This window comes from Dermacentor silvarum, chromosome 1, assembly GCF_013339745.2.
Source record: "Dermacentor silvarum isolate Dsil-2018 chromosome 1, BIME_Dsil_1.4, whole genome shotgun sequence".
NCBI classification, from domain to species: domain Eukaryota; kingdom Metazoa; phylum Arthropoda; class Arachnida; order Ixodida; family Ixodidae; genus Dermacentor; species Dermacentor silvarum.
This window is the reverse complement of record NC_051154.1, coordinates 119,206,381-119,230,299: the sequence shown is the minus strand read 5'-3', so window position 1 is coordinate 119,230,299 and position 23,919 is coordinate 119,206,381. Positions and strand designations below refer to the sequence as shown.

At 44.2% G+C, this 23,919-nt stretch overlaps 1 protein-coding gene across 6 annotated transcripts in view; it reads left to right on the top strand.

The window, feature by feature from the left end:
• The window catches only part of LOC119435918 (nuclear receptor coactivator 5-like), a 206,026-nt gene that overhangs the window by 117,030 nt on the left and 65,077 nt on the right, over positions 1-23,919 (top strand). For all 6 annotated transcript variants that reach the window (XR_007465293.1, XM_049660898.1, XM_049660896.1 and 3 more), the window contains one exon: positions 2,390-2,589. Coding sequence is in view for 5 of the 6 variants with exons in the window: in XM_049660898.1 (XP_049516855.1) it covers positions 2,390-2,589 (200 nt within the window). In the remaining variant the exon portion in view is untranslated. The remainder of the gene's footprint in view (positions 1-2,389; positions 2,590-23,919) is intronic.

The window sequence follows — 23,919 nt, the reverse complement described above, 5'->3', positions numbered from 1 at the left end:
CACCCCGCGACTTCTGCAACATACCGTGCACGTGCGAGGAGAATTATGGAGCGCCAACGAGGAATCTGTCTAACTATTGTCTGTCATGGAAGTGGAAGAAGAAATGGCTTTTATACTTCTACCTACTTGTTTTCTAGAAATGGACAATGAATAAACGGAAGACAAGAAAACCTCGGAAACGGCGGTGGTGGGTTCGCCTGGCTTTGCAAAAGCGCGAGAAGTTGGGTCACGCGACTCCGTTGGCTTCGTTGCCGCGCCTCCGGTCGCGCGAAGTTGAATACTATCGCGAGTATTGCTGACAGTACGTTTTAGTACTTCTCTTGTCGTAGAGCAAGGGGTGGTTCTTGATCGCGTCGATCAGCATTGCAGCCTCCACTTTTGGTGTCATGTTCAATGTTACGACCGGAAGCTTACATGCTAGTGTAGCTTCCGGTCGAGCAGAACGACTTTCCGCCACGTTTCCGCTTCGCCATGGCGAAAAAATCGGTCCGAGACCAATTGGGCTCGCCGCCTGTTATAGTCTGCAGCGCAAAACGTCTCTCGTTTGCGATTGCGCCCCTACGGAAGGCTAGTAGTTACTGTTGTGTTGCTGAATCTCAAACCAGCAATTACGAAAGGCTGGTAGTTGCTGTTGTGTTGTGGAATCCTAAACCAGCAATGTACACACCAAAGGGTTGATGCCAGCAGTGAAATTCCACCGACTCGCAACAGAATGCACGAAACAGACAGCCGACAAGCTACATGTGCGCAGTACAGTGTAAGTAAACTCTTGTTGCAGGCGCTGACAGTTCTCGTCGGAGTTCACGCGTCCTGAGAAATTGATTATGTGCACTATGCACTGAACAAGACCGGAGTTCATTCCTGCATCACTAGTACACCAATCAGTCGAGATTCTGTGAGGTACAAGGCCGCTTCCTGTTTGCACCGGCCTAAGTGAAGCAGAAATGACTCGCACGCACTACTTAAAATGCGTACACATGCCATAACTATGCAGTGCGGTGAAATATTCTGTACAATTCTGAATCTGTTGACGTAAATGCAAATGACGGCTGCACGCTAGCACACAGCGGAAGACACAGCGGCCCATGCACTTGCCGCAGGAAATGCAAGGCGACGAAAGCTTCGTAAAAAAAGCATTACTCGTTTTTGCGCGTATTTCAGTTTTCTAGCGCAAAGACGCAGCGAACAAGCTATTGCTATGGGAGTAGGTATATAGCCTGCATGGTCACACGTGCATTTTCACGTGTATAGCCGTCCTTGACTTGTGAAACTCACTTCGCCCCGACGAGGACGACGCCATCTACGCTTAACGGAGATTAACAATTAATGATGTCTTCTCCGATCGGGCGGGTCGTCTCAATGATGCGTTTTCGAAGACTGGTCCATTCAGTGGCGCGATGAGAGACGGTTGCTCCAAACGCCCACTGTACCTGTCGTACTTACTGTATTTTACTGAGCTTACATTACTTTTTACTTAATTTCTTCACAAGCACACACTAGAGCACTGCACGGGCCGATTTTTTTTCAGCCCGGGCCCGGCCCGGGCCCGTTATTACGTTGGGTGGCCCGCCCGAGCCCGATCAAAACTTTTATGGCGAGACCCGGGCCCGGCCCGCCACCCCTTTACCTTAGGCCCGAGGCCGGCCCGAGGCCGGCCCGAGCCCGACTCTAAACCGGCCCGAACCCGGCCCGAGACTGAAAAATAATGTTTTTCAGAGTTGAGTCGCCCGAGAATAACTCACTGCACGTTACATGCACACGACCAGAAAGAAAGCCCGAGCCCGGCCCGGGCCCGGGGCAAAAAGCACACGCCGTGCCCGAGCCCAGCCCGAGCCCGTGAAAAAACAGTTCTGCCCGGCCCGGCCCACGGGCCCGGGCTTTCGGGTAAGCCCGAGCCCGTGCATGGGGAGGGGGGTCCCATGTCTTTGATATACATACATAGAGGGTGCTTAAACTACCGATATTTATTATCGATCACGTCACGTAGAGGAAAGCAGACGCTTCGGGGGGGGGGGGGGGGGGGGGGGGGTCATCGGGCCGATGAACCCCCCCGACCGATGAACCCACCCCCCCCCCCCCCCCCCGAAAAAAATTTCTGGCTACGCCCCTGTCACGTGATAACCACTGAGGGCCCCAAAATTCTGAGTTCATGGATTAAATTCGAAGCATCAAATTGGTTACCAGCGTTTGCTTTTCAGATTTTATCACAATAAATCTGAAAATGCAAAAACCTACTTAAGGGCCAATGCTGTCTTAAGATACACACAGTGTGCATGGGCGCTGCACTAGGCTGACATAGTGCAGCTTTTTTCTACGCTTTCATAGCAAACTAGAAGAGAATAATGTCTTTGTACTTTCGTTCAGCTTACTTTTTTTTTGTTTCTCTCAGAAATTATGCAGAAATGGTGGAACGTCGCCTCAAGAACCTCGGCATGCAGGTGGACCTTTTATTCTTGAAAGACGAAGCTCTGCTTAGCCGAGCTCTTGAAGATTTGACCCAGCGAGGCACATTGTTTGCTGTTGTGGTGACAGATCAACATGAAGTGCATGGAAGCGTCACAGTCAATATTCTTTATGGAGTTCCTCAAGGTGAGTAAGCACTTATATCAGTAGAAACCTGCTTTTATGCTACTTCAGTCATCTTAACAGTAAATTTTGTTTGTTGCAGAACTCAGGTTGTAGATGAATGTCTCACTTTGCATTTACTATTTTGAATTTAGAATTCAACCTGGCTTTTGTTATGATGTTGAATAAGTTATATTTCATTAACTTGAGAAATCTCCTGAACAAGTCATCCAAAAATAGTCATATATTTTATGATGGCAATGTTTGTTTGACTGCAAGGTAAAATACCTTGATTTATATGGGATGTTTATCATTGTGTGAGCAATATACACTTGTTGCACAAAACTTCAGGCAATTTTAAGCATGCTGTTGATATTGGGACATGCTTTTTGATTATTGTTAATTATCATTTTTGTAACTCTTTTCCTACCGTGGGGCAAATGGCTGTTTTATGCAAGTTACACTATATATATATATATATATATATATATATATATATATATATAATAGATAGATTTTTTTTTTTCCTGTATAAACGATTGCACTCAGTTTTATGCAATAGATGAAAGCAAAGAAGAATGAATCCGCTTTTCAGGCATACAACTTTTATTAACAAGATCTACGATGCTTCAGAGTGCACATGCTGGTTCTGTAGGCAGCCGTTTTCACTTTCAACTATGATGAGCAGGTGCATGTCTTCATAGCCAGTGCAGAAATCGCTGCCAAGCAGAAAAAAATCAAACTCTGTAAGAAACGTAAGTTCTGTTTTATGTTGGATGGGACAGTGTGTTCGTGAGCGGCGTGGAAGGTCTCAAAAACTGCGTTTGAAACCATGTTTAGTGGGCTTATTATGCCCAAAGGGTTCAGTAGGAAAAGAGTTAAGCATTTTCTCTGGTTCTGGCAGAAGTTTTTTAATGCTTTTACAAGAATAGTCAGAACATTGTGAACAAGTTGCGCTCTCAGTGAGTGCACTTCAATAGTCTCAAGTAGATCTGACTCTCACCTGTAGAGCATATGGTACTTGCAAGGTCACATTAAAATTTTTTGTTCATTCCTGCAACATTTTTTGCGCACTTTTTCCTCTCTGCTAGGTGTTGGTTTCGTTGATCTGCCTACAACGTTGTCACAATAATGCACTTCGCAAGTTTTTATTTCATTACATTAGTCTTCAATGCGTGTTTTTACCTTTCATGAGCATGTGTGTGTCCATCTTTTTCGTCTCCGCTCTTTATTTCACATGGCCTCGACAATGTTGTCTTGCTCCAAGGAGACACTAGAGGTATGAGAGAAGGTGGACAGGAGGTTCTCTCTTACAATCCTTTCGGCTGTCACAATTTTCTAAGTTTGCCATGTCACAATTTTTCTATGCTTGCCATTCTGCCACCACGATAAAGATAGTGGAATTTCATTTAACATTGTGTAAAGTACCATGAGGTAAAGTACCTTGAGAAAATGCTGAGAGCTGTTCTCTTGTTAGTGAGAGGCCCTAGAACATGTTCAGGTGAAGATTTTGAATACGGCAGACAGTTTTAAGGGAATGTCCTCAGAACATTATGGAGGAACAATTTTCGTATGTAAACAGATGTTGGAAGGACTAAAATTTTTCCTTATATTCTGCCTCATGCCCTTCCCCAAGTACAGTGAAACCCCGATTATACAACTTTCAGGGGACCACGCAAAACCATCACATAATCTGGGTGTTGTATAATCGAAAAACAAAGAATATAGGCAGTGACGCTCAGTCTTGCCCAAAAAACAGGTCCAGACCGCCTGAATAAGCCTGCGGCACGAACCTGCACTGCTACAAGGAAAGTAGAATAAATTATAAAGAAATTATCGTATTTATTCATTGAACGTGCATATTTTTCATTATTTTCATTGCTTGAACTTGCGTTACAGTCCAATAACAGCAAAATTGGCGATTTTAAAACAAACGCTCTAAATCCCGGGATTCCTAGCACTTCCTTGGGGGGGGCAACCTGTAGTTTTATGTCTCGATCCAATCCATATACAAGTTAACCAAAGTCGGAACTTGTTTTTTATTGGAATCGACGCTGTTTTCGCTGTGCTTAAGCCTGGTTACGATGCCGCAATAGCCTACGGCCTTTTGCGGTTCAACTGCATTCATTCGCGACGTTATGGCAACGCAGCACATTCAGTATGACAGCCGCTTCGAGAGACGAGCAATAATGATGGCCGGGAGGAGCTGGAAAGTCTGCTGCGGCTCGGTGTCTCGATGTCAATGAGTCGACGATTTGTGGATGGCGGGCCCAGCGGCAGGCCCTCTTTTAGTGCGAGGCCAGTCGGAAAGGCTCTGTGGAACCTGAAGTGGCATGGTACTGACCCCAAATGAACTGTTTGTGCAGTTTTTTAAGAAGTACTAAAATCTCAACAAGCCCGACGGCACAGAAGATGACTTGATTCTCGGGCGATCACTTCAGTGAAACTATCTACGAAAGTGATTGCCCGAGAATACCGCCCAAGGAAAGCCTATCTCCTCTTAAGATGACGATGATGAGTGAATAGAACAAGTTTCTGAATTGCGTTTCTTTGAATAAAGGTACCATTTCTTTTTCCGTTCATCTCGCGTTACATTCGCGGTTTTATTTTTGTTATTTCGCGTGACTGGAAAGTCGCCCCTCGCGTTGCAATCGCGGTCACATTACATTCGGATAAATACGGTATTGCACACCCGTTATCAGCCAGCTGCAGTGTGCTCACGCGCCAGCCTACGTCTGCTTAGGGCTTTTTTACTTTTTTTTTTTTTTCTTGGATGGTACCAAGAGAGGCGTCGTACGAGGTGGGATCAACGTAAAATTGCGTCGTATAATCGAGATTTTTAATACGTTATTTCTATGGGCGTTTTGCCAGGAGCAAACCAATCTGTCATAACATGCTTCTCGTCGCATGACCGGGGGATGTATAATCGAGGTTCCACTGTACTTGTCACCAGTCCAGTGTGCACGTAGCCTTTGTGAACACTTTTGAGAGATTGAGAGTGCACCGGTTTTATACAGAGCAATATACAGTGGAACCGTGATATAATGAACACATATATATCAAATTATTGGGTGTCACAAGATAGATTTAAAGCTTGTTTGGCGATGCTTTATTTCAATTATTATTCTTAGTGCTGTGCTGACGAATAAATTGGACTTGACAGGGACCGCCTCAAAGTCTAAATAATTGGGAGCCCAAAAGGTTAGATTCACCTGAAAACAAGCGACTTCATGTTTGAGTACTGCACTGGCTCGGGCCATGCTCGGGCACGGCATGTGCTTTTTGACCTAGGCCCGGGCCGGGCTCGGACTTTCTGGTGGTGTGCATGGAACGTGCAGCGAGTTATCCTCGCGCGTCTCGACTCTGAAAAACCCTTTGCCCCGGCACAGCTGGAAGCTAGCAGTGCTACTCCTGTGTACTTCCCTTTTCTTCTTCCGTCGTATTTTGCGCTCTTTGAACAGAATGTAAAAGTCCAGAAAGACCGAAGTCGCCTCAAACCAAAGGATGTTATTGTATTCCTTACCTAAATCAATGTAATTAATGCTTTCAGCGTGGTGGAAGCGCGTTCGCGACTTGTTGATTCTTAAAAGGCGAATTGGTAAAACGATGACTATCAAGGTAATTCGTCACGCGGCTGAAATATGGCACTGTGTCCATCCATGATTGTATGCATGTTCTCAACCGGCCGCCTAGCAGCAGCGCATTATGCTGCACCGTGGAGTAACGAGAAGCTTTCTTTTTCCCTTTACTCCATCCATGCGCTGCACTCACGACCGGTCGTGGCTGCGCTTCGACTATAATGTACTAGAATACGGTTGAGTGGGACGAGCGGCTGTGGCGGCGCATGCTTTGCAGTGAGGCGCCCGACGTGGAAAAGTACTGTGGCGGCGCTGCGATAGAAGTGGATTCGGCCGCATCAAGGTCCCGCCGTTGGGAACTGCTGGCGATACTGTTTGGCAAAGTCATTCGTACTACTTCGCACGCTGGTATTTGCATTCAGACCGCTCAAATGGGGTTCATAATTGCATATGACATGTATTTATTCCTTAAGAATAAATTCCTTTCATTCTCTTCTTTATTTTTGTTTTTAATGCCGCTCGGTGATCTTTTTCGGTCTTGGGCCAGTTTCGAGCCGGGCTCGGGCCTAATGTAAAGGGGTGGCGGGCCGGGCGGGTAACGTAGATTATATCCGGGCCCGGGCCGGGCCCGGAAATAATTCACATTACCCGGGTCTCGTCATAAAACTTGGATGGACTCGGGCGGGCAGCCCAACGTAAAAATCAGCCCGGGCCCGTGCAGTGTTCTACTTCATGCCGCAAGTGGCCAGAAATAATGTACTGTATTCTTGAATGACTACTTTAGTAGGTACTTCTCCTTTCGTGGGATTTCGTTTTACGCATCGGTATCTACGAGTGACGATATTCTGGCACAGTGCCAAGCACATCGTCAAAGAAAACGGCTCGGAGTTTGTAAATGCATTTCTGCATCCACATACATTTGCTTACGATCTGGTCAGTCTTGGCCATTGTCATGCTGTGGCCACAGACAGAGGCAAGAATATTCAATGCGTGCACAAAATTTTCATCCCCTGGCAACATAACACATACCGACAGCACTGTGATAACTGAGGGATCGCGCTTTTTTCGCAATAGTCATTGTTCGACACTTCCCTCACTTGAAGGGCCTCTCACCAGGTCTGGCTATTTTGAGCTGACAAGCGCAATGCACACAATGTGCGCTAACAATCGTGTCTGCAAAGTACTACACCGCTACGCGCCGCGAAAACAGCTGAAATTTCAAACCAAACGCCGTGCACCCTTCTCCTCACCGGTGCTGCATATCCAAGTTTGAGAATCGACCTCATTCAAAGGGACACGTGATGTTGAGATTTGTTCAAGGCAACTTCAATTATGTTTCATATGTTGCTTCAATAGACGAATTAAAGTTTAGAGAAATAATAAAGCATACAAACTGAATGTCTGCATGTGTTTGTTTTACATTGTACTGTTGCAAGAGAGATGCACTTCAGTTTCATCTTCTTGTGCCCACTTTGTGCAGTCGCATGCGTAAAGAGCAAAACTGTCATTTTCTACCGTGTTCCAGCGCACAATCATGCTCTTTGATCCTCTCGCGTCTACCTCAGTGTTCATGTGGCACTGACTTATCATACTGACACTATACTAGTCTGGTGCCAGCGGTGCAATGACGTAGGGTATCCCGGTAAGGATCCATGAGCCGGGCCAACCTCTCCAAACGTGTACACACTGAGTCATATCCAGTTCACAGAAGCAGCCGGACAACAACACAGGGGTTCTTTTGCACAGCTCGCAAGATCGTGCACAGAGCAAAATGAAACAAATGGAACAGCTCACAGGCTCGCACACGAGACCTTCACCGGAAGTGCACCGCCACGCAGCAAGAACACACAGGAAAAGAAGGAAGACGGGGACAGTGTTATGTACGTGACGCAATCCTCTGGGTCTAATATGAGAGATTGCGGGGAACATATTTCTCTTGGAGAGGCTAGACGGCGGCAAGTAGAGAGAGTGTATGTTATCAGTGATGCTTGCCTCCTGAAATCATGGGTTCGCGACAATTCTATTATTTTTATCTCAGCTTATAATGAACCAATTTGAAAAGTTATTGAGGGCATGTAACAATTTCCAGCGCATAACCTAAAGTTGATATGTTGCTTGGTGAGGGTGGAATCAGCACCCCCTGAAGCAAGAAGTCACAATGGAGTTGTCGTTATTTAACATGTGAATGAACTAATGCTCGAGGTGCAGAACCAACACCAGCAAAAACTGCATTACATTGCAGCGTTCCAATGGATTTCCCGGCTATGGTTTGGATGCTGTCGTTGTTGGATCAGCTAGGCATGAATGGTTGCAGTTTAGGATGCACCGGCAACATGGCCAACAACCATGCCGCAGTGATGCCGGCAATGTATCGGAGCCAAAATAAGCCATTTCTGCTCGACTCAGTGGTCAAATTGCCTCAAAGTCAGGCAGGTGGAGTCCAATTTATCGAATCGTGCCCTGTAAGGTGTCTGAAGTTACGGTCATCCTTGAACATTAAGTCATGTCTGAATTATCAGCTGTCGATTGTATAACAAAACAAGAAATACAACATCTGAGATAATACTGGTTATAGAAAATCAGAATATGCCGGACTAGGCATGCACAACACTGGCATCGGGCAATACAGTGAATCCCCGTTAACTCTAAACTGTAAAAAATTGCAAAAGAATTTCAGTATAATTGGAGTTTCAAGATAAGCAAAATTGTGATAATAGAAGCCCGCTGGCTGTGCATAAGACTACATGGGAGCCTTTCTAAAATGCCACCAGTAATATTCTCTGTCACTTTCGCTTGCATTGGCACCGGACCTGCAGTGTTTATGGGCAACAGTGTTACTGGCACTGTGCCAAACTAGCGGCTTGGCACAGAGTCAAGACGCTTGATCCTAATACAATATTTGAAGCCAGTCATCTGGACATGACCAGTTTCAGACATTCAAATAGCTTACGCTACAACTTTCTCCATCGTAATAATTTGCAGAGAAATTCAATTTGAACTGAGTTGCAAAAAAAGCGAAATTTAAATGCCTTCAGCAGATGCCCACGACTGATGAGTCCCTTATATACCGATTCACTTTATACTAGCCGGGATCTAGCTGAAACACTGGGGGCTCGCTCTTCTTTTAAACACAGCTTGGGCTGATTGCGCCTGCTCACAAGTGCCAATCACCTTGCTTAAGGTCACAATTATTACACTGTGACCTCTTGATCCATCACTGACAGCGTCCTAAATCGGAGGTGGGAAGGGAATACTCCTCCACTGCCGTGTGAGGTCACAACAAAGTAGCAGCTAGCTGTCGAGCAATTGTGCACAAGCGGTTAAAGAAAGAAGAGGAAAAGATAAGTGGGAAGCACGGTGCGGTTTTCGGCTCGGCTAGTGAGCTTCCGCCGGCTAAAAAGCAAGTGCAATGCATTTTCGAAGTTGAGATTTCAATGTATCCGGAGTCCGGCGCAAAAACTTTTCGAGATAAGTGGTGAAAAATGCATGGGTTTACACCACTGCCAGAAAAAAAATTTCAACTGAACCTATAGAGTTCGAGTTAATGAGGATTTACTGTAAACAACATGCACTGGGCATCCGAGGCGCACACCCGCAGTCACTGCAGCTCACTATAAGCATTCTTGTGTGACTGCGGGCCATTGACTTGGTTTGATGGTCTAGCTTCCGTTGATAACAGCTTCAGGTTTTTCGGGCCATGTAAGCACCTTCTAATTTTGCACACCGAGACAGTAGTAATGGATGTTTAAGTTGAAGTGTTTGCAATGGCAAGAACAAAAATGGTGACACTTTCTCCATTTTCTTTATTTTTTTCTTTCATAGTGGCCAGACGATGAGTGAAATTGTGCCTAAGATCACTATATAAGGCAAGAAGACACGTTTTCATTTTATTTTCCCTGCAATAAAACTACCTGTATTCCAGTTTTTATGTTAGCTATGGAAATTTTGGATGCCACAGAGTGTGCTGCTTGATTTATCGGATATGATCTGCCCACACAATGCTGCAAACCGCTTTAACTTTCATCTCGCTTGCTTTTTTTATTTATTTTCTTGGCACAAATAGCTCGGCTTTACTATCGTGGTAGGCCGAGTCACGAGGTTTTAGGCTGCGCACACCTAACACAGAAGTTGCTTAGGACACTGTAATCGAGCCCAAACTCCGAGAACTGTTCGATGGTCATGCCGATGTGCGATGAATGGTTCCCCGAATGGCCATCATCCTCAAGCCGTTATAGCACACCACTATATTTTCGGGATTCATAAGTTTCAGCTCGTTGTACAGGGACCTTGCTGATCGTGCACACACGTCCGTCACTTTTCGGGCAGCAGATGTCGCCATGTGCGCCAGCTTCGTCTTCAGATAGCCCTGCCATTGTAGATATTCATTATAGCAAAAACATTGTTCAGTGCTGTTTGCTGATTCCCAGTGCTTACCATCGCACGTGCAGCGAGAACGTTCATAAAAAAGGGCCGACCGTTTTGCTGCTGTTCACGCGCGGCGAACTCCATGCAAAAGCAACATTACCGCAATTCTCGTAAGTGACAAGAGGCTTTGTGGCAAGGCTGCATTCACGCTCCTCTTGTCAAAAGTCGCGCTGCCACCACATACCTTGCACTTTATGCTCGAAAGCAAGGCGTTTATTGTTTTCGTACTCGCAACAACAAAGCATGTCTCCATCTCCGCGAGCCCAGCCACCCGTCATCTGCGCACTTAAACATGTCCGATTTGCGTTTCCGAATTCCAGCAAGTTGGAGTTTTTCATCTGCTTTTTCTCTGCTGTTGCCGCAGTTCCGCTGGCTACACCATCGTCGCGTTGTGCCGAGCGCATCCTGTGATCACTGTAAGCAGGCACACCATTTAGGCCTCTTTCACTCTCGCCAGGCACGGTGCATTTCGCATCGCTTGAAATTGCCAGCGAGTAATTATTGCAATCTTTGGCAGTTTCAAAGTGCGTTTTGAAGTTGTAGTGCGCTTGCTTCCTTTTCCTACCAAACTTGTTCGGAGTTGCGAACTTTCAATAAAGATCACGCTAGAGGCTCGTGTAACGGCGTCGTCCACTTCACTTTTCATCTGCGTCCGCGGACCAAAGCAGACAATGCCCGCTGCCTCCACCAGACGCAGGACACCTTTTAGTTGCGCGTAATGAATGGGGGAATTAACTTGCATGCTGGAACTCTTCTTTTGACGCAGATTTTCTACATAGTCAATAGGTGGACGAGCAACATGTGGTGGCTCTTTTGATTGTGACTAAGATGGCCACAATAGCACACACGTCACTCAGCAGCAGTGCGATGCGAAACGAGCCCCTTTTTGTTTAAGTATAGCTTGGAAGGGTAATATAAATTTATATTGGTGCCAAAATTTCTATCCAAGATGCAGGAGAATTTTGGTCAGCACATGCAGCAGCGACTGTATATTTCAAAATGCCATTGTCAAAAAATTAATTTTTGTGCAATTTTTTGCTGTCAGTGACCTGTGTCCCCACTTAACTAAGCACAGCACAGATCAAGAGATTTTAAACAAATTTTTGGCTGTGCTAGCATCTTGAGATTGTCAGGTTTCTTCAGGTTGTCTGATTATTTGGACATAGCCCCATCCACGTCCGAAAAATCAGTCAGTTACTGTACCAGACCAGCTTGTAGGTCTGGCTTCTTGCCCTACATCGCTCCATTGTGCTGGAATAAGTCCTCTGAAAGTTTTATATTCTGGGACTCTATGTGCTGTTTTTCTTGATGGCACTGCAAATATCTTCGTCAGCTTTTGTACTAAAATTGCTGTTATGTAGTTGTAATTTTGTATTGACCTGTGGAACTATACGAACTGACATTTGCATTGCATCAGTGGCGCAATGAAAATACAGGGAAATCTCACTTTTCTAATTCAGATGCAGTGTGTAATGTGCAAAGTGTGCTATGTGCTAAGCAATGTTCATTTTCCCAGTAGAAATCTGTAACATCTGAGAAGTTTGTTTCAACCCTCCTGTCCTTTGTTCATGCGAATGTTGATGCTGAAAGAGGACTAACAAGATGCACCGTCAGACAAACTAGATAATGGGGCCTTGCCAGGCATCATGACTATATTTGGCTCATGCTTGCATATTATTTTATGTGTAAGAAATGTATCTTTAATTTATTTACTCTTCAAGGGTCCCTAAAGCACTTTTCAAACATACCGTATTTTCCTGTCTGTAAGTCGCACCTTTGTCTAAGACGCACCCCCTCAAAACAGCAGTTTCTCAGGGAAATATATATATAGATATATATATATAAGTCACACCAGTGCATAAGACGCACCTGTTCGTTCGGTAAGTGATTAAAAAAATTTAATGATGTTTCGCTTCTTGAAGGCAGGTGGTCACGCGCAAGCGTATGGGTGCCATACAGGGTGTTTTTTTTTTTTTTTTTTTTTTTTTTTCTTTTTTAGCTGCAGCAAGTTTTTAAAATTAGAAAAATATATATCTTGGTCCCGTTATCTTTACCATTCGAGTGCACCGATTGGCGGCCTCTAGATACAGAGCAACTGCGGCACTTACGTGCGTAATTAGCAAAGTTATGCTAATTAACTTTTTAATTATCAACAATAGGTGACTACAGCAAATGAGTACTTTGGGGCCCGTCCTCGACACTACCTATCCGAACGATAAAATTTTCAATAGCGTAGTTCATGTGGGAGCTACGCGACCAATTAGATCCTTCTGGCAGGCTCCTTGAAACCGAAACTGTCCGCAAAAAGAGCGTCTGTGTCGTCGATGTCGCCGCCCCCCTGCCTTTCGTCACATCTCCGAGGTAGGCGCCAGTCCGGCCCGCGAGCAGCTTGCGTTATCTCCTTGCTATCTGCGGCGTTCGCCGTCGACGCTACAGACTGATATGACGCCATGACTGCAGTATCTAAAAGCCCAAGGAGCAGGGTTGGCGCTACAGCGCAACGGGGCGCCCGGCGGAATGACGAAGTAAATTTGGCGGCCCGCTGGCATTGAAGCATTAGGCCAGCGCCGCAGACAGCTAGGAGATAAAAACCAAGCTGCTCGTTGGGCCGTACTGGCGGTGACGTCGGAGACGTGACGTAAGGCAGGGAGGCGGCGACATCGACGACACAGACGCTCTTTCTGCGGTCAGTTTCAAGCCGCCTGGCAAGGGGAACTAATTGTTCGCGTAGCTCCCACATGACCTCCGCTATTCAAAATTTGATCGTTGGGCTAGGTAGTGTTGAGGACGGGCCCCAAAGTACTCATTTGCTATAGCCACCTATTGTTGATAATTAGAAAGTTAATTAGCGTAACTTCACTAATTACGCACATAAGTGCGGAAATTGCTCTGTATCTAGAGGCCGCCAATCGGTACACTCGAATGGTAAAGATAATGTGACCGAGATTTACACTTTTCTAATTTTAAAAATTTGGTGCAGCTAAAAAAAAACACCCTGTATATTTCCTATATAATTGCGATAGCAATGATACGGACACTGCAGGCGCAAACTGCCGTTGTGGAGTTGGACTGCGCCTGCGCAGATCGCTGTGGCAGTGTTGCGTACCTCTGCTATTTTTTGAATTTAGCATGACACACAAACACTTGCAAGGCAGTTTAGTGTGAAAATCATAGTGGCGATTTCGAGGTGACAGGTGCCCGCTTCGGATCTGTCAGGTCACCGTCCTGCACGGTTTGGTCTTATCGTTCCCAGCAGGTGCTTGCATTTGCTTTAGATTTGAGTCATGATGCTTCGACAGCAAAGCAGGGACAACTGGGCGCTCTTTCCAAGATCCGTTATGTATTGTGCCTTTTGGCCAAGAGAGCTGTATTAGCTGGACATTGCCTCCAAGATATTATGGCGCGTTCAGCGAGCCATGCGCGCTGCCAGATCTCAGAAGCTATATGTTAATATTTGCTTGTGCAATAGATGCCGCACATCCTAAATTTTATGACCGTCATCATCATTTTTGGAAAAGAAAAGTACGGTCAATGCCACCGTGGTCGGTGCTGTGCGAATAATATGGATGCAACATTGGATTCGGTTGGCATTCGGTGTGCAGTAGGTTAACTTGTACTTTGTGAACATTTAATCTAGGTGGCGTCACAGCTGTTTGCAGTTGTGTGTGACTATTATAAAAAACAATTCGGCACCGCACTAATATTGTTAGCGTTGTCACTTCCTACCTCTAACACAAACTTTTTATACTAGTATACTAAAGCTCTCTATTGTTAGTATATGCAGAAATGTTGCTGAATGATACTTTCTGGGTGACTAAAACCTCCGAGGAAGATGTGTGCGGCATCACATGGTGTCTCTATTTGTGGGGAGTTTAACCTTTTGTGGTCACATGTAGGGCTCTCCTGAAATGTGATATCAGGTTCGGTAAGATGTGAGGGAGTGTCTCACATGCACGCGTGCGTACCTGTGTGGTCTGTTTTTTTTTTTTTTCCCCTGTGTATTTGTTGCATCACCATTCGGGTATTTTTTAAAACATTGATAATTGCACTTGGTGGCATCAACGTATGTAAGCAGAACTTCTTTAGTGACACACTTGAAGGAATTTGTTCGCGCTTTTCGTGGCACTAAACATGTAGATGATGGCGGCATTTTTGCACGAGTTTGGGCAATCCGAAACTTATTTTATAGGCAAAGAGGCTTATACCATAATGCACCAAAAATTTTCCAAAATCAAGTCGGGGTGTGGGTTATATGCAAATTTCGCTTAAAGGTGTGGCTTCATGGCACTGCTGTGAAGCCAAGGCAAAGTTCTGTGCCATACGAAGTTTCATTATCTCCTAAGGAACCCGACCCTCTCCGCACACCTGTGTTTGGAAGCTCCTTTCTCTCCTCTTTCATGATCGGCTATTCTACGGTGTGCCTCATAGTCAGACTGTGGTTTTGGCACATAAAACCTCCAAACTTAAAGAAAATGGTTCCTGTGGTGATCACCCACAACATGATGCTGGCTGACGACTCTGCACTGTACAAAATCCTCGGCAATAAAAAACATTTTCTCAAGTGAATCACTTGGTTCGCACTTTGCACTGTGTTGGGAACACGTGAAATATTTAATGACTGGAACGGCCCCAATGTTTTCGGTGAAGGGAATTCTGTGATCTTTGACGAGTGAGGAGGGTTCTATTTGTCATTGTGCTTGAGTCATAAAGGAAAATCAAAGCCGTTCAAAGCACCATTTATAGAACCAGCTTCAGTTACCGAACTCTCCACCTCCGCTGTACTCTCGGCATAGCTCCCGACGGACTTCTGGTACAGGTGGCGTGACCGCAGCAACAGGATCTGTGTAGCAGCCAACAGAACACGAGCGAAGGTGCCGTTTCAGGTACAGGTGCGATTACCTGCATGAAAATGTTGAATTGCCTTGTCAACCAATAGCAAAAACCACCGAATTTCTCTTTTAGCTGGTCGCACAGTTAAATATTTCGGGACATTTGCTACCAAATTTGTAATGGCAGCTCGGTAGGTGTTACAAGGTTGTGTTAAGTGCAGGGTGCCAAGGGTGAACTTGCTCACAGGATAAGCACACTTTGCGACGGCAAGAGGAAAGGACCTTTGACTGAAATTTTTGGCCATTGCCAAACAGTACATTCCCAAACTGTGATCGTATGATACGTTTCTCGACCACTAGATCCCGTGTAAGAAGATCAAGAGCGGTAAGCGCCTGCCATGGCAGCCTCCTCGCAGTGCTCACCTGATTGTGTCACGTGAAAATGCCAACACGCACTCGGTTTTTTCTTCTGGTGCCAGCAAATCACCTCACTGGTTGTCGCAGTGTCACATTCACAGCTGTGCAATAAGCATCTTTACCTATCTGTTCCACAGCGCAAGTGGCATAGTGCCGTTGGAAGCGCACTGTAGGTGATAACCTATATGTGCTGCTGTTCCCTGCTGCAGACAGTGCGAAATGAGCACGCCATGTTTCACTCTGGCGGTATTGTATTCTACCGTCCCCACCAGCTTGATTTACTTTTCCTGTCGCTGTTTTTAAACACTATGTAATACAAAAACGACAAAGCACGTCTGGCTGCTGGAGCCCCACCAAAATGCCCTGTCAGGAAAAGATGCTGACCCACGCCGAATTCAAGGAGCGCAAACGTAAGCTTGCCGAAGCCACAAGAACAACAAAGGTCGTCTTGGACGGCTCGGACCCCACCAGTTCGGGGCGCGTCTGCGTCTCGTGCTGCAGCGATTCGCTCAACACTTCACATTATGTAGATGTCCACTGCAGTTGAGTCTATCAATATTTTTAGTAACTTTAAATCGGACGTTAGTGTGCGTTTCTCGCGTTCTTTAGAGTGCAGCTCTTAAGTGCCCATTTGTGCGGCGAGTGGCGGTCGTGGCGGCGTAACCGAGCAAACTATGAAAGCGAACGTGGAGCGCAGCAAGGAAATGAGAGACGCGAGGCAGAAAGCGGAGGAGGGTACGGCAAAAGCGGGAGGAGGAAAGCAGAGTACCGGCGGCGACCAGGCATGCGGCCAGCGTGGAAACAAAGCGCTGCCATGGGCTTCGAGCCTACTGCCCATGCGCTATCACCTGCGGCGCCGCCACCGCTAGAGAACGCGCTCAGTGGAAGCCACGCGTACCCCCTTGTTCACGCTTTTTTTCTGAACAATGAGCGACACAACCGGTGGAAATGCTTCGTCTGCCGCTGCTGCTAAACAAGCTGCCTGAGCAGAAGCTCAGCGCCGCCACTGAGAGCACCCTGTCGTTCAGAATCCAATTCTTTGCCATAATATATCGCGAATTCAAAAAACACCTAAGTAGCTGCGCTTGAAATTTGCATTAGGGCGTATCGTAATCGTCGGTAAATTTTTTTTCCAATACGTATGAGCGAGGTTCTTGTGTATTAGTGTTTTTGTTTGTTAGTGTTTCTTGCTGTGAGCTCTGCTCTCAACGTATGCACTTCGCTTCAGTGAAATACTTGGGTTGCAATCTCAATGTTTATGCTAAATACAGCGTGAATGTATTCTACCTAAGAAACGGAGAGACCAGAAAATGTGTATGCTGTGAAGTGCATTTCTGGAATTTCAAGTTTGCAAGTTCATCTTGGGGAAAGCTAGTTTCAAAACTTAACGCAATTTGGTCCTCAGCTTGAACGGTGGTATAATTCAACCTCGGTGCTGAATCTTGCATAACATACTTTAACCCCTCATGAAAAGAAAAATGGTATTTTTTTTGTTTGGTTGAGTCAGTTGTCTTTACTTGCATTGTAACCCTCCTTACTCAATGCTGTCGAATGGGCTTGTGAGGTAGCACGTAAATCAGTATGTGAAACAGTGATCAGCTATGGCTAATCAGTTCTTTCGAAGCTTGCGAGTTGAAGGAACGTTCATAGAAGGAAAAAAAAACTCAATCTACTCGACTATAGCATGAAGCTACAAAGGTAATTCAAATCTCTCAGAAAGGAAGCTTCACAATTGAACAAAACTTCAACTGCGAAGCTTTGTCTTAGAAATCCGTTCAGGTTTTCTGTATAGCTTCGTGCTACAGTCAGGTGAATGTCAGTTTTTCTATTTTATGAGTTGCATCACCTTCCTAGCAGACTGCTTGTTTTGACAAAAGCAGAAAAATTGCATATTTTTTTAGTCTTGCACAGTTACTTTCAATAGTTACAAGGGCCAAACATTGAAGTTTTGAGTAGTATTCACAGCAAACAAGCCTTTCTTCTTTTTTTGGCATTTTTGACTTGCTCATCAACTTGGCTTATTCAAGTAAAACTCAATTATCTTTACTTTTAATTCTCCGAAATGCATATTGCAGGCCAATCGCACAAAGGATCGATTAGACAGCACGTCTAGATGCTTAGACTGTATTCCTGTTGACGACATAAGTGTAGTATGTTTTCAAGACAACCTCGGCATGAAAATGCACACATGCTCGGAAACAGCAGCACGTGCGCATCTTCTGTTTGCTGTCTACCAAGATCCGGACAACTCGGTGCATTCACACACTTGTTCCTGCACACCAGGTGCAAGTTGCTGGAGCCTGGTGCAACTACAGTGCCACTTGCCACCACCACTTACGGCGGCTTTATGCAACACCCCGCAGTTTAGAAACTGAAGCTGGTTCTATAAACGTTGGTTTAAGTATTGTATAACATGTCCAGTCCCCCTCTCCCCCCCCCCCCCCTCTCTTCCTTCCCGTTGTACGGTGTGATAAATTTTAAGTTTTCCAAAATTAATAAAAATAGCCTGTTGCAAATAACATAATTCTCTAGTCCTTGTGCTGGATATTCAGAAAGTTGGGTGTTACTTGCACGAGAAATCAAAACATGTTCAACTAAATAAAGGGCTAATAACTTCTTAATTACTTTATGGTGCATATTGCAATTTGCAAATTGTAGCCGGTGAGTTGGCAAGGCAGATCCACTTGGAATGAATTTCCAGAATAGACACCAGTTTTGAGATGTGCGCCATCAAACTCGCCGTAAAAATGCACTGTCCCACTTACTTTTTTAACAAAACGCTCTTCTATGCAATGAAGCACAAAAGTAACTGGAGCGCCCATGTATTTCATGGGTGCTCCACTTGGGAAATCTAACTTGGGAAATTATCTCGAAACTGGTGTCATTCTGGAGATTCATTTCAAGTTGATACGTCTTGCAAACTTGCCGGCTACAATTTGTAAATTGCAATATGTGCCGTAAAGTAATTAAGATAATCAGTGAATTCTTGGTAATTTGTTAAATGTGTGATTTCGATTTCCTGCGCTAGTAATGTCTGCCTCATCGAATAATCCAGTTAAAGGACAAGAATTGTGCTATCTGCTATGCCACAGGCAATTCAGTAACTTTTCAAGCACCATTTGAGTGATTTGGTGCTCACGTGCCTGACCACACTATAGCCTGACAAGTCTATTGCTAGTGCCACTTATGGTTTTATGTTTTTGTTTCACACGCATTTTTCACGTTATTTTATAAAGTGTTTTTATTAGTAGTAGTACTTTTCACTTGTGTTCTGTTCGGAATTTGTTTGTTTACATTGTGCGCATCATGTCTGTGATTGTGACTGTTACAACATATGTACAGTGTCTATCTGCTTCACTAGCAAAAGCCAATATGCTACTTGTCCAATTGAGAGCATGGAGTACACATCAGAGGAAGGTTGCTGTTTGCCTTTGAGAAGAAAATTAAGAGCATTTGAGAGCAGGAAAACGTAACATGATCACATTGAATAGAACTCTTATGCCTGAGACTTAGGTGAGAATTGAAGTTTTGTTCATCTGCCTGGCAGTAAAGGTGATTATGCCCTTTTAACTCTAACTTTTGTTGGCAAGGTGGTTTCTCGGCTTTACGAGAGCCGCACGGCCACTTTGAATAGATCTTTCGACTCGGCGTGAAACCGTAACTTTGGCTGCTGACATCAGCCAAGGCAGTATAGCCGTGAGGAAAATTACCCACATGTCAGCATGGTGGCGAACAACAAACTGTTGCGAAAAGTTTGCAGCTCATTGAGTTTTGCTCATTGCCATGAAGCATTGGTGATTGGGCTTGAGCTTATGTGCACGACTAAATATAGTAATGTGACATTTGGCTACTGGCTGGCAACTCCAGTGAGTGCCTACAAAGCTTGTCCATTTGATTACTGGACAGAATGGGTTAGGGTCATGTGTAGGCAGAAACATAGCAGTGATTCAAGTGCTGCACCAATTACGCCTAACTGTGCCATGAAGAAAATACTGGTACATGCTGCGTTATGACGTTTTTCGCGTCTATAGGTGTCTCGCTAGTGGCCAGGTGGCACCACTTCACTGCCGAAATCAGCGACCCCTATGACACAAGTTGAGCGTCTCAAGGAGGTGAAAGTGTGATTTCTTTTTTCCCCTCGTTAGCTTTGCACTTCGTTCAGAGTATACACAATTAACACATTTCATTCTTGTTACTTGTCTCGAAGTTCTACCTGCGTGAGAAATAGCTTCTTTTTTTGGCGCTTCCTCGAACGCTTTCAAGCATTCCAAATGCTCTCATGAGTGATTTGAACGTACCATGGGCGGCCAACCTGCCATAGCTCAAGCACCAGACATAATTTTAATGCATTATTTCACCGTCCATTCATTTTGTTTTAGTAGCCCTTCTTTCATGCAGCTGCTGTAAAATAAGCACTGTGTGCTTCTTTTATTTGCATGCTTTTCAAGCTGCGGTACATTACAAATACTTCAACACAACAATTCTGCAGGCAGTCCTGATATCAAGCACATTGCTTAATGAAAAAACAATACAACTACACAGTGCGGCAACTGTCCTTAACGTTGCCACGCTAAAATAGCATGTCCTTGCAGTTCCCACACTTGTGATCCTGGTGCATATGTGCAGCCGCAAAAAATAAGCTAGCTCTCCAGCTTCAATAGGCCTTTTTACATCTCTAGTTTGCAATTCTTCACTTGCCTCACTGTGAAAATCCACTTCTGTTGCCATGTTGTTTCTTAGGGCCTCGAATGCAAGCTGTACAGGTGCACACTTGGGATGCCATCATGACTCTGACATCTTTTAACGCACCAATGTGTGGGATTGGTGTTTCTCTAATTGGTGTTCCCCAAAGAAGGGGCATTGCAGGGGTCGAATGTGGCCATGAGACAGTTGAAGTGGTTCTGCAGTGTACTAGAACTGTGACGCTTTTGAACATGTAGCACCATCATTCACGCTCATTGGAAGGCACAAATTTCAGTGGTGGTTGCCCCCTAACCTACTTCTAGTCACTTGCTCTCACCGCCAAGCGGTGCCACAGGATTTGCCAAACTCCACTTGAGTACCAGTGGAATATAAGTCATGTATAAATAGCCGATCGACACCTGTGCTCGCCAGTATCGTTGTGTTGAGTGTAACTTGCTTTTTGTGAGCACAAGCTTGCCCAATAAAGAGTCAGTTTAATGACCCTCAGTAGTACCACGGTCTTATTCTTTGCCGTAACGACATGACAATAACGTGCTTCCCAGTGACCGAATTAGTGTTGGGGCAAGAGCTCACTTTATGGGCGTGTTGCCATTTTTGTAGTTTTAACCATCTTATCAACTAAAATGCTGCCTGCTATACAAAGGTGGAAGATGTGCATGGCAAGATTGGCAAACTGTATCCACAAAATCATAAATATGTAGTTATGATTGAGAAAGTTAAGGGGAACCAAGCTGTTCTATTTTAGTAAAAAATGTGATGTTTTCCTTGTAATGGGCCCTTTTACTTCCGTCTGCAGCACACATCTTTCAGTAGTTTTTTTCCCCCACTGCTTCTGATATTTATCAGCAATCATTTACTTAGTGGAAAGCTAGTCACACAGTAGTCATCATTTTTTGCTGCAGGCTCAATTGTTGAGAAGCTATTTAATGACATTTAGTAAAAACTATATGAAACCAGTACATAATAAAGCCAAGGAAAGAACAAGGGGGATTTACTGTTAATCCAAGTGTTCCATCATCTTAATAAAGCAGTAGGGAACAGAAGGTGGAAGAAACAGACAACTTACATATTAGTGCCACTTGTAATTAATGCTCAATGCAGTCTTTTTGAATGTACAAAGTTTTTACATCTTTTCTCATAAATTGGAGACAGAGTTTCGTAACTCGCCAGGGTGGCTTTGTGGATATTGTGTTGCGCTGGTAAGCACAAGGTTGTGGGATCAAATCCCAGACGTGGCAGCTGCATTTCAGTGGGAGTGAAATGCAGAAACGCCTGTGTATTGTGCATTGGGTGCCCCCAGATGGTGAAAATTAATCTGTATTCCCGTAATACTGCATGCCTCATAATCAGATTGTGTATTTGGCATGTAAAACCCCAGGATTTAATGTTAAATGGAGTTTGGTATATGTGCCAGAGTAACAGGTTACTGCTCCAAACGTCTTTATTTCACCTCTAAAAGGTTTCTATTCCAAGTCTAGATTTTTCCTGCTCCAGAAGGTCCAAGTGGCGTTTCAATCGCGGCAAAAGCTTGTTAACAAAGTCTAAACCAATTTCCTCTACCGCTGGCAGTGAAAAATGCTTATTAACTTGCATTTTTTCATGAAAATATTTGTACTGTAACAGCGCTTTAAACAGAATATAAACTGTTTCCTGAGATGGCAATTTCCATCTTTGCATTTTTTTCATGAAAATATTTCTACTGTAACAGCGCTTTAAACTGAATATGAACTGTTTCCTGAGATGGCAATTTCCATCTTTGCAAGTAAAATCTCTTCTGCCTCTTTTTGGCTTGTCAACTTCCTGACGTGCTAAGTTTTACGCAGATCCCGCAGCTATCTGAATTGTTCACTTTGAAATTATTTGACAGTATTACCATTTGCTTTGAACTGAAGTATTTATATTCTCATATGTCTGGCATAGTGCAGCAGAATGACATTCTTACACCTTTCAAAATAGCCATGAAGGAGTTGACATATCCAGTGATTCAGAGGCTGCAATATCTGTAACAGATATGCCCAGGATCAACTTGCTTTTCTGGTACATTCCTTAGCTGGTCTTGCACAGAATCTTGTGAAAGCTTTTCTGAGGCAGCATGGTGCAGTTTCCAAGAGGGGAAAAAAGAAAGAAAGAAGTAGAGTGTAGAGCACAAATGCTTTATCTTGTGTGTTCGGGGCTATGCTATCCTGCTCTGCTTTGTGCTGAAGCATCCAAGGCTCATTGCCAGCTAGGACAAGTCTGTATTACTTAGCTATCTTGAAGTCAGTGTTCCATTAAGTTTTTGTCTTTTTCTCTTTTTTTTTTTTTCTTCAATTTATTTCTTCAGTTTATTCTTTAGTTTTGAACAGTGTTTCAGTGTGCACCAGCTTTTATTTTTCCGAAGATTGCGCATCTGTTTTGAAGTTTTCTATTGTGACGCAGCTTAACAGAGGAAACGATGAATGTTTTTAAACTTGCATGTTCAGTACTCCAGGAGCATGTATGGACTGTTGTAGACATTTTTATTGTGAGCACCATAGGCTAGGCACATATATTACTGAATTGTAATTGCTCTTTGCTTACCTCTTATGTTCAGAGACCAATCATTGTCTTATGATTTCAACTATCAATTTATCTTGAGTTGCAGACATTGCATTTTTGCATTAAACTGTTTTCTGTACCCAGTGGCTGATGTAATTCTTAGACGAAGCAAGAGAGGTAGCTCATGGAAGTAGAAATAAATTACAATGCGTACCTAATAAAATATAACCTTTGCCAGAAGGGTTGAGCTTGTAAGAAATCGTTCATTCAACTTGCAAACTAATAAGTCTAGGTTCAGTCAAAGTTGTTGCCTTGCACACAGCTGTCACCATTTCTGGAGGTCATGGAAGAAAACAGAGAAAGCTTCATATGGAATGCTCTTCAGCACATTAGTCTCGGCAGTTTGGGATGCTACCAAGCTGGAGCGTGGATTAATGTTGCATATACAAAACTTTTTTTTTTTTTTGCTTCCTTTATTCCAGGACCCCTTTTTATGCGGCTGAAGTTGTGAGAGTGAAACTTAATATCCGTGCAATTTTAGTTCATCCTTGCATAGCTTTATTTACCAAGCCGAGCTTGGATTGATGTTGCCTATAAGACACTTCTTTTTAAAACTTTTGTGACATATTTGATGAACTGTTGGCAGGGAGCATGCACTGCATGTCTCCTAGATTCCTCTTTTCTCTGCCACGACGTAGTCAACTGGAAATGTGAACAATTATAGACGTATCATAACTTGCAAAATTTATAAATGCTTGCACTCAGCCCTTCACCTTTTTTCTTGCCTTGTTATTTTTTCTCCCTTTTTTGGTTGGTTTGTGTGAGGACTGGCCATACAATTAATTCTTTAGTCTTTTAATAATACACCCACCAGCCAAGAGAAA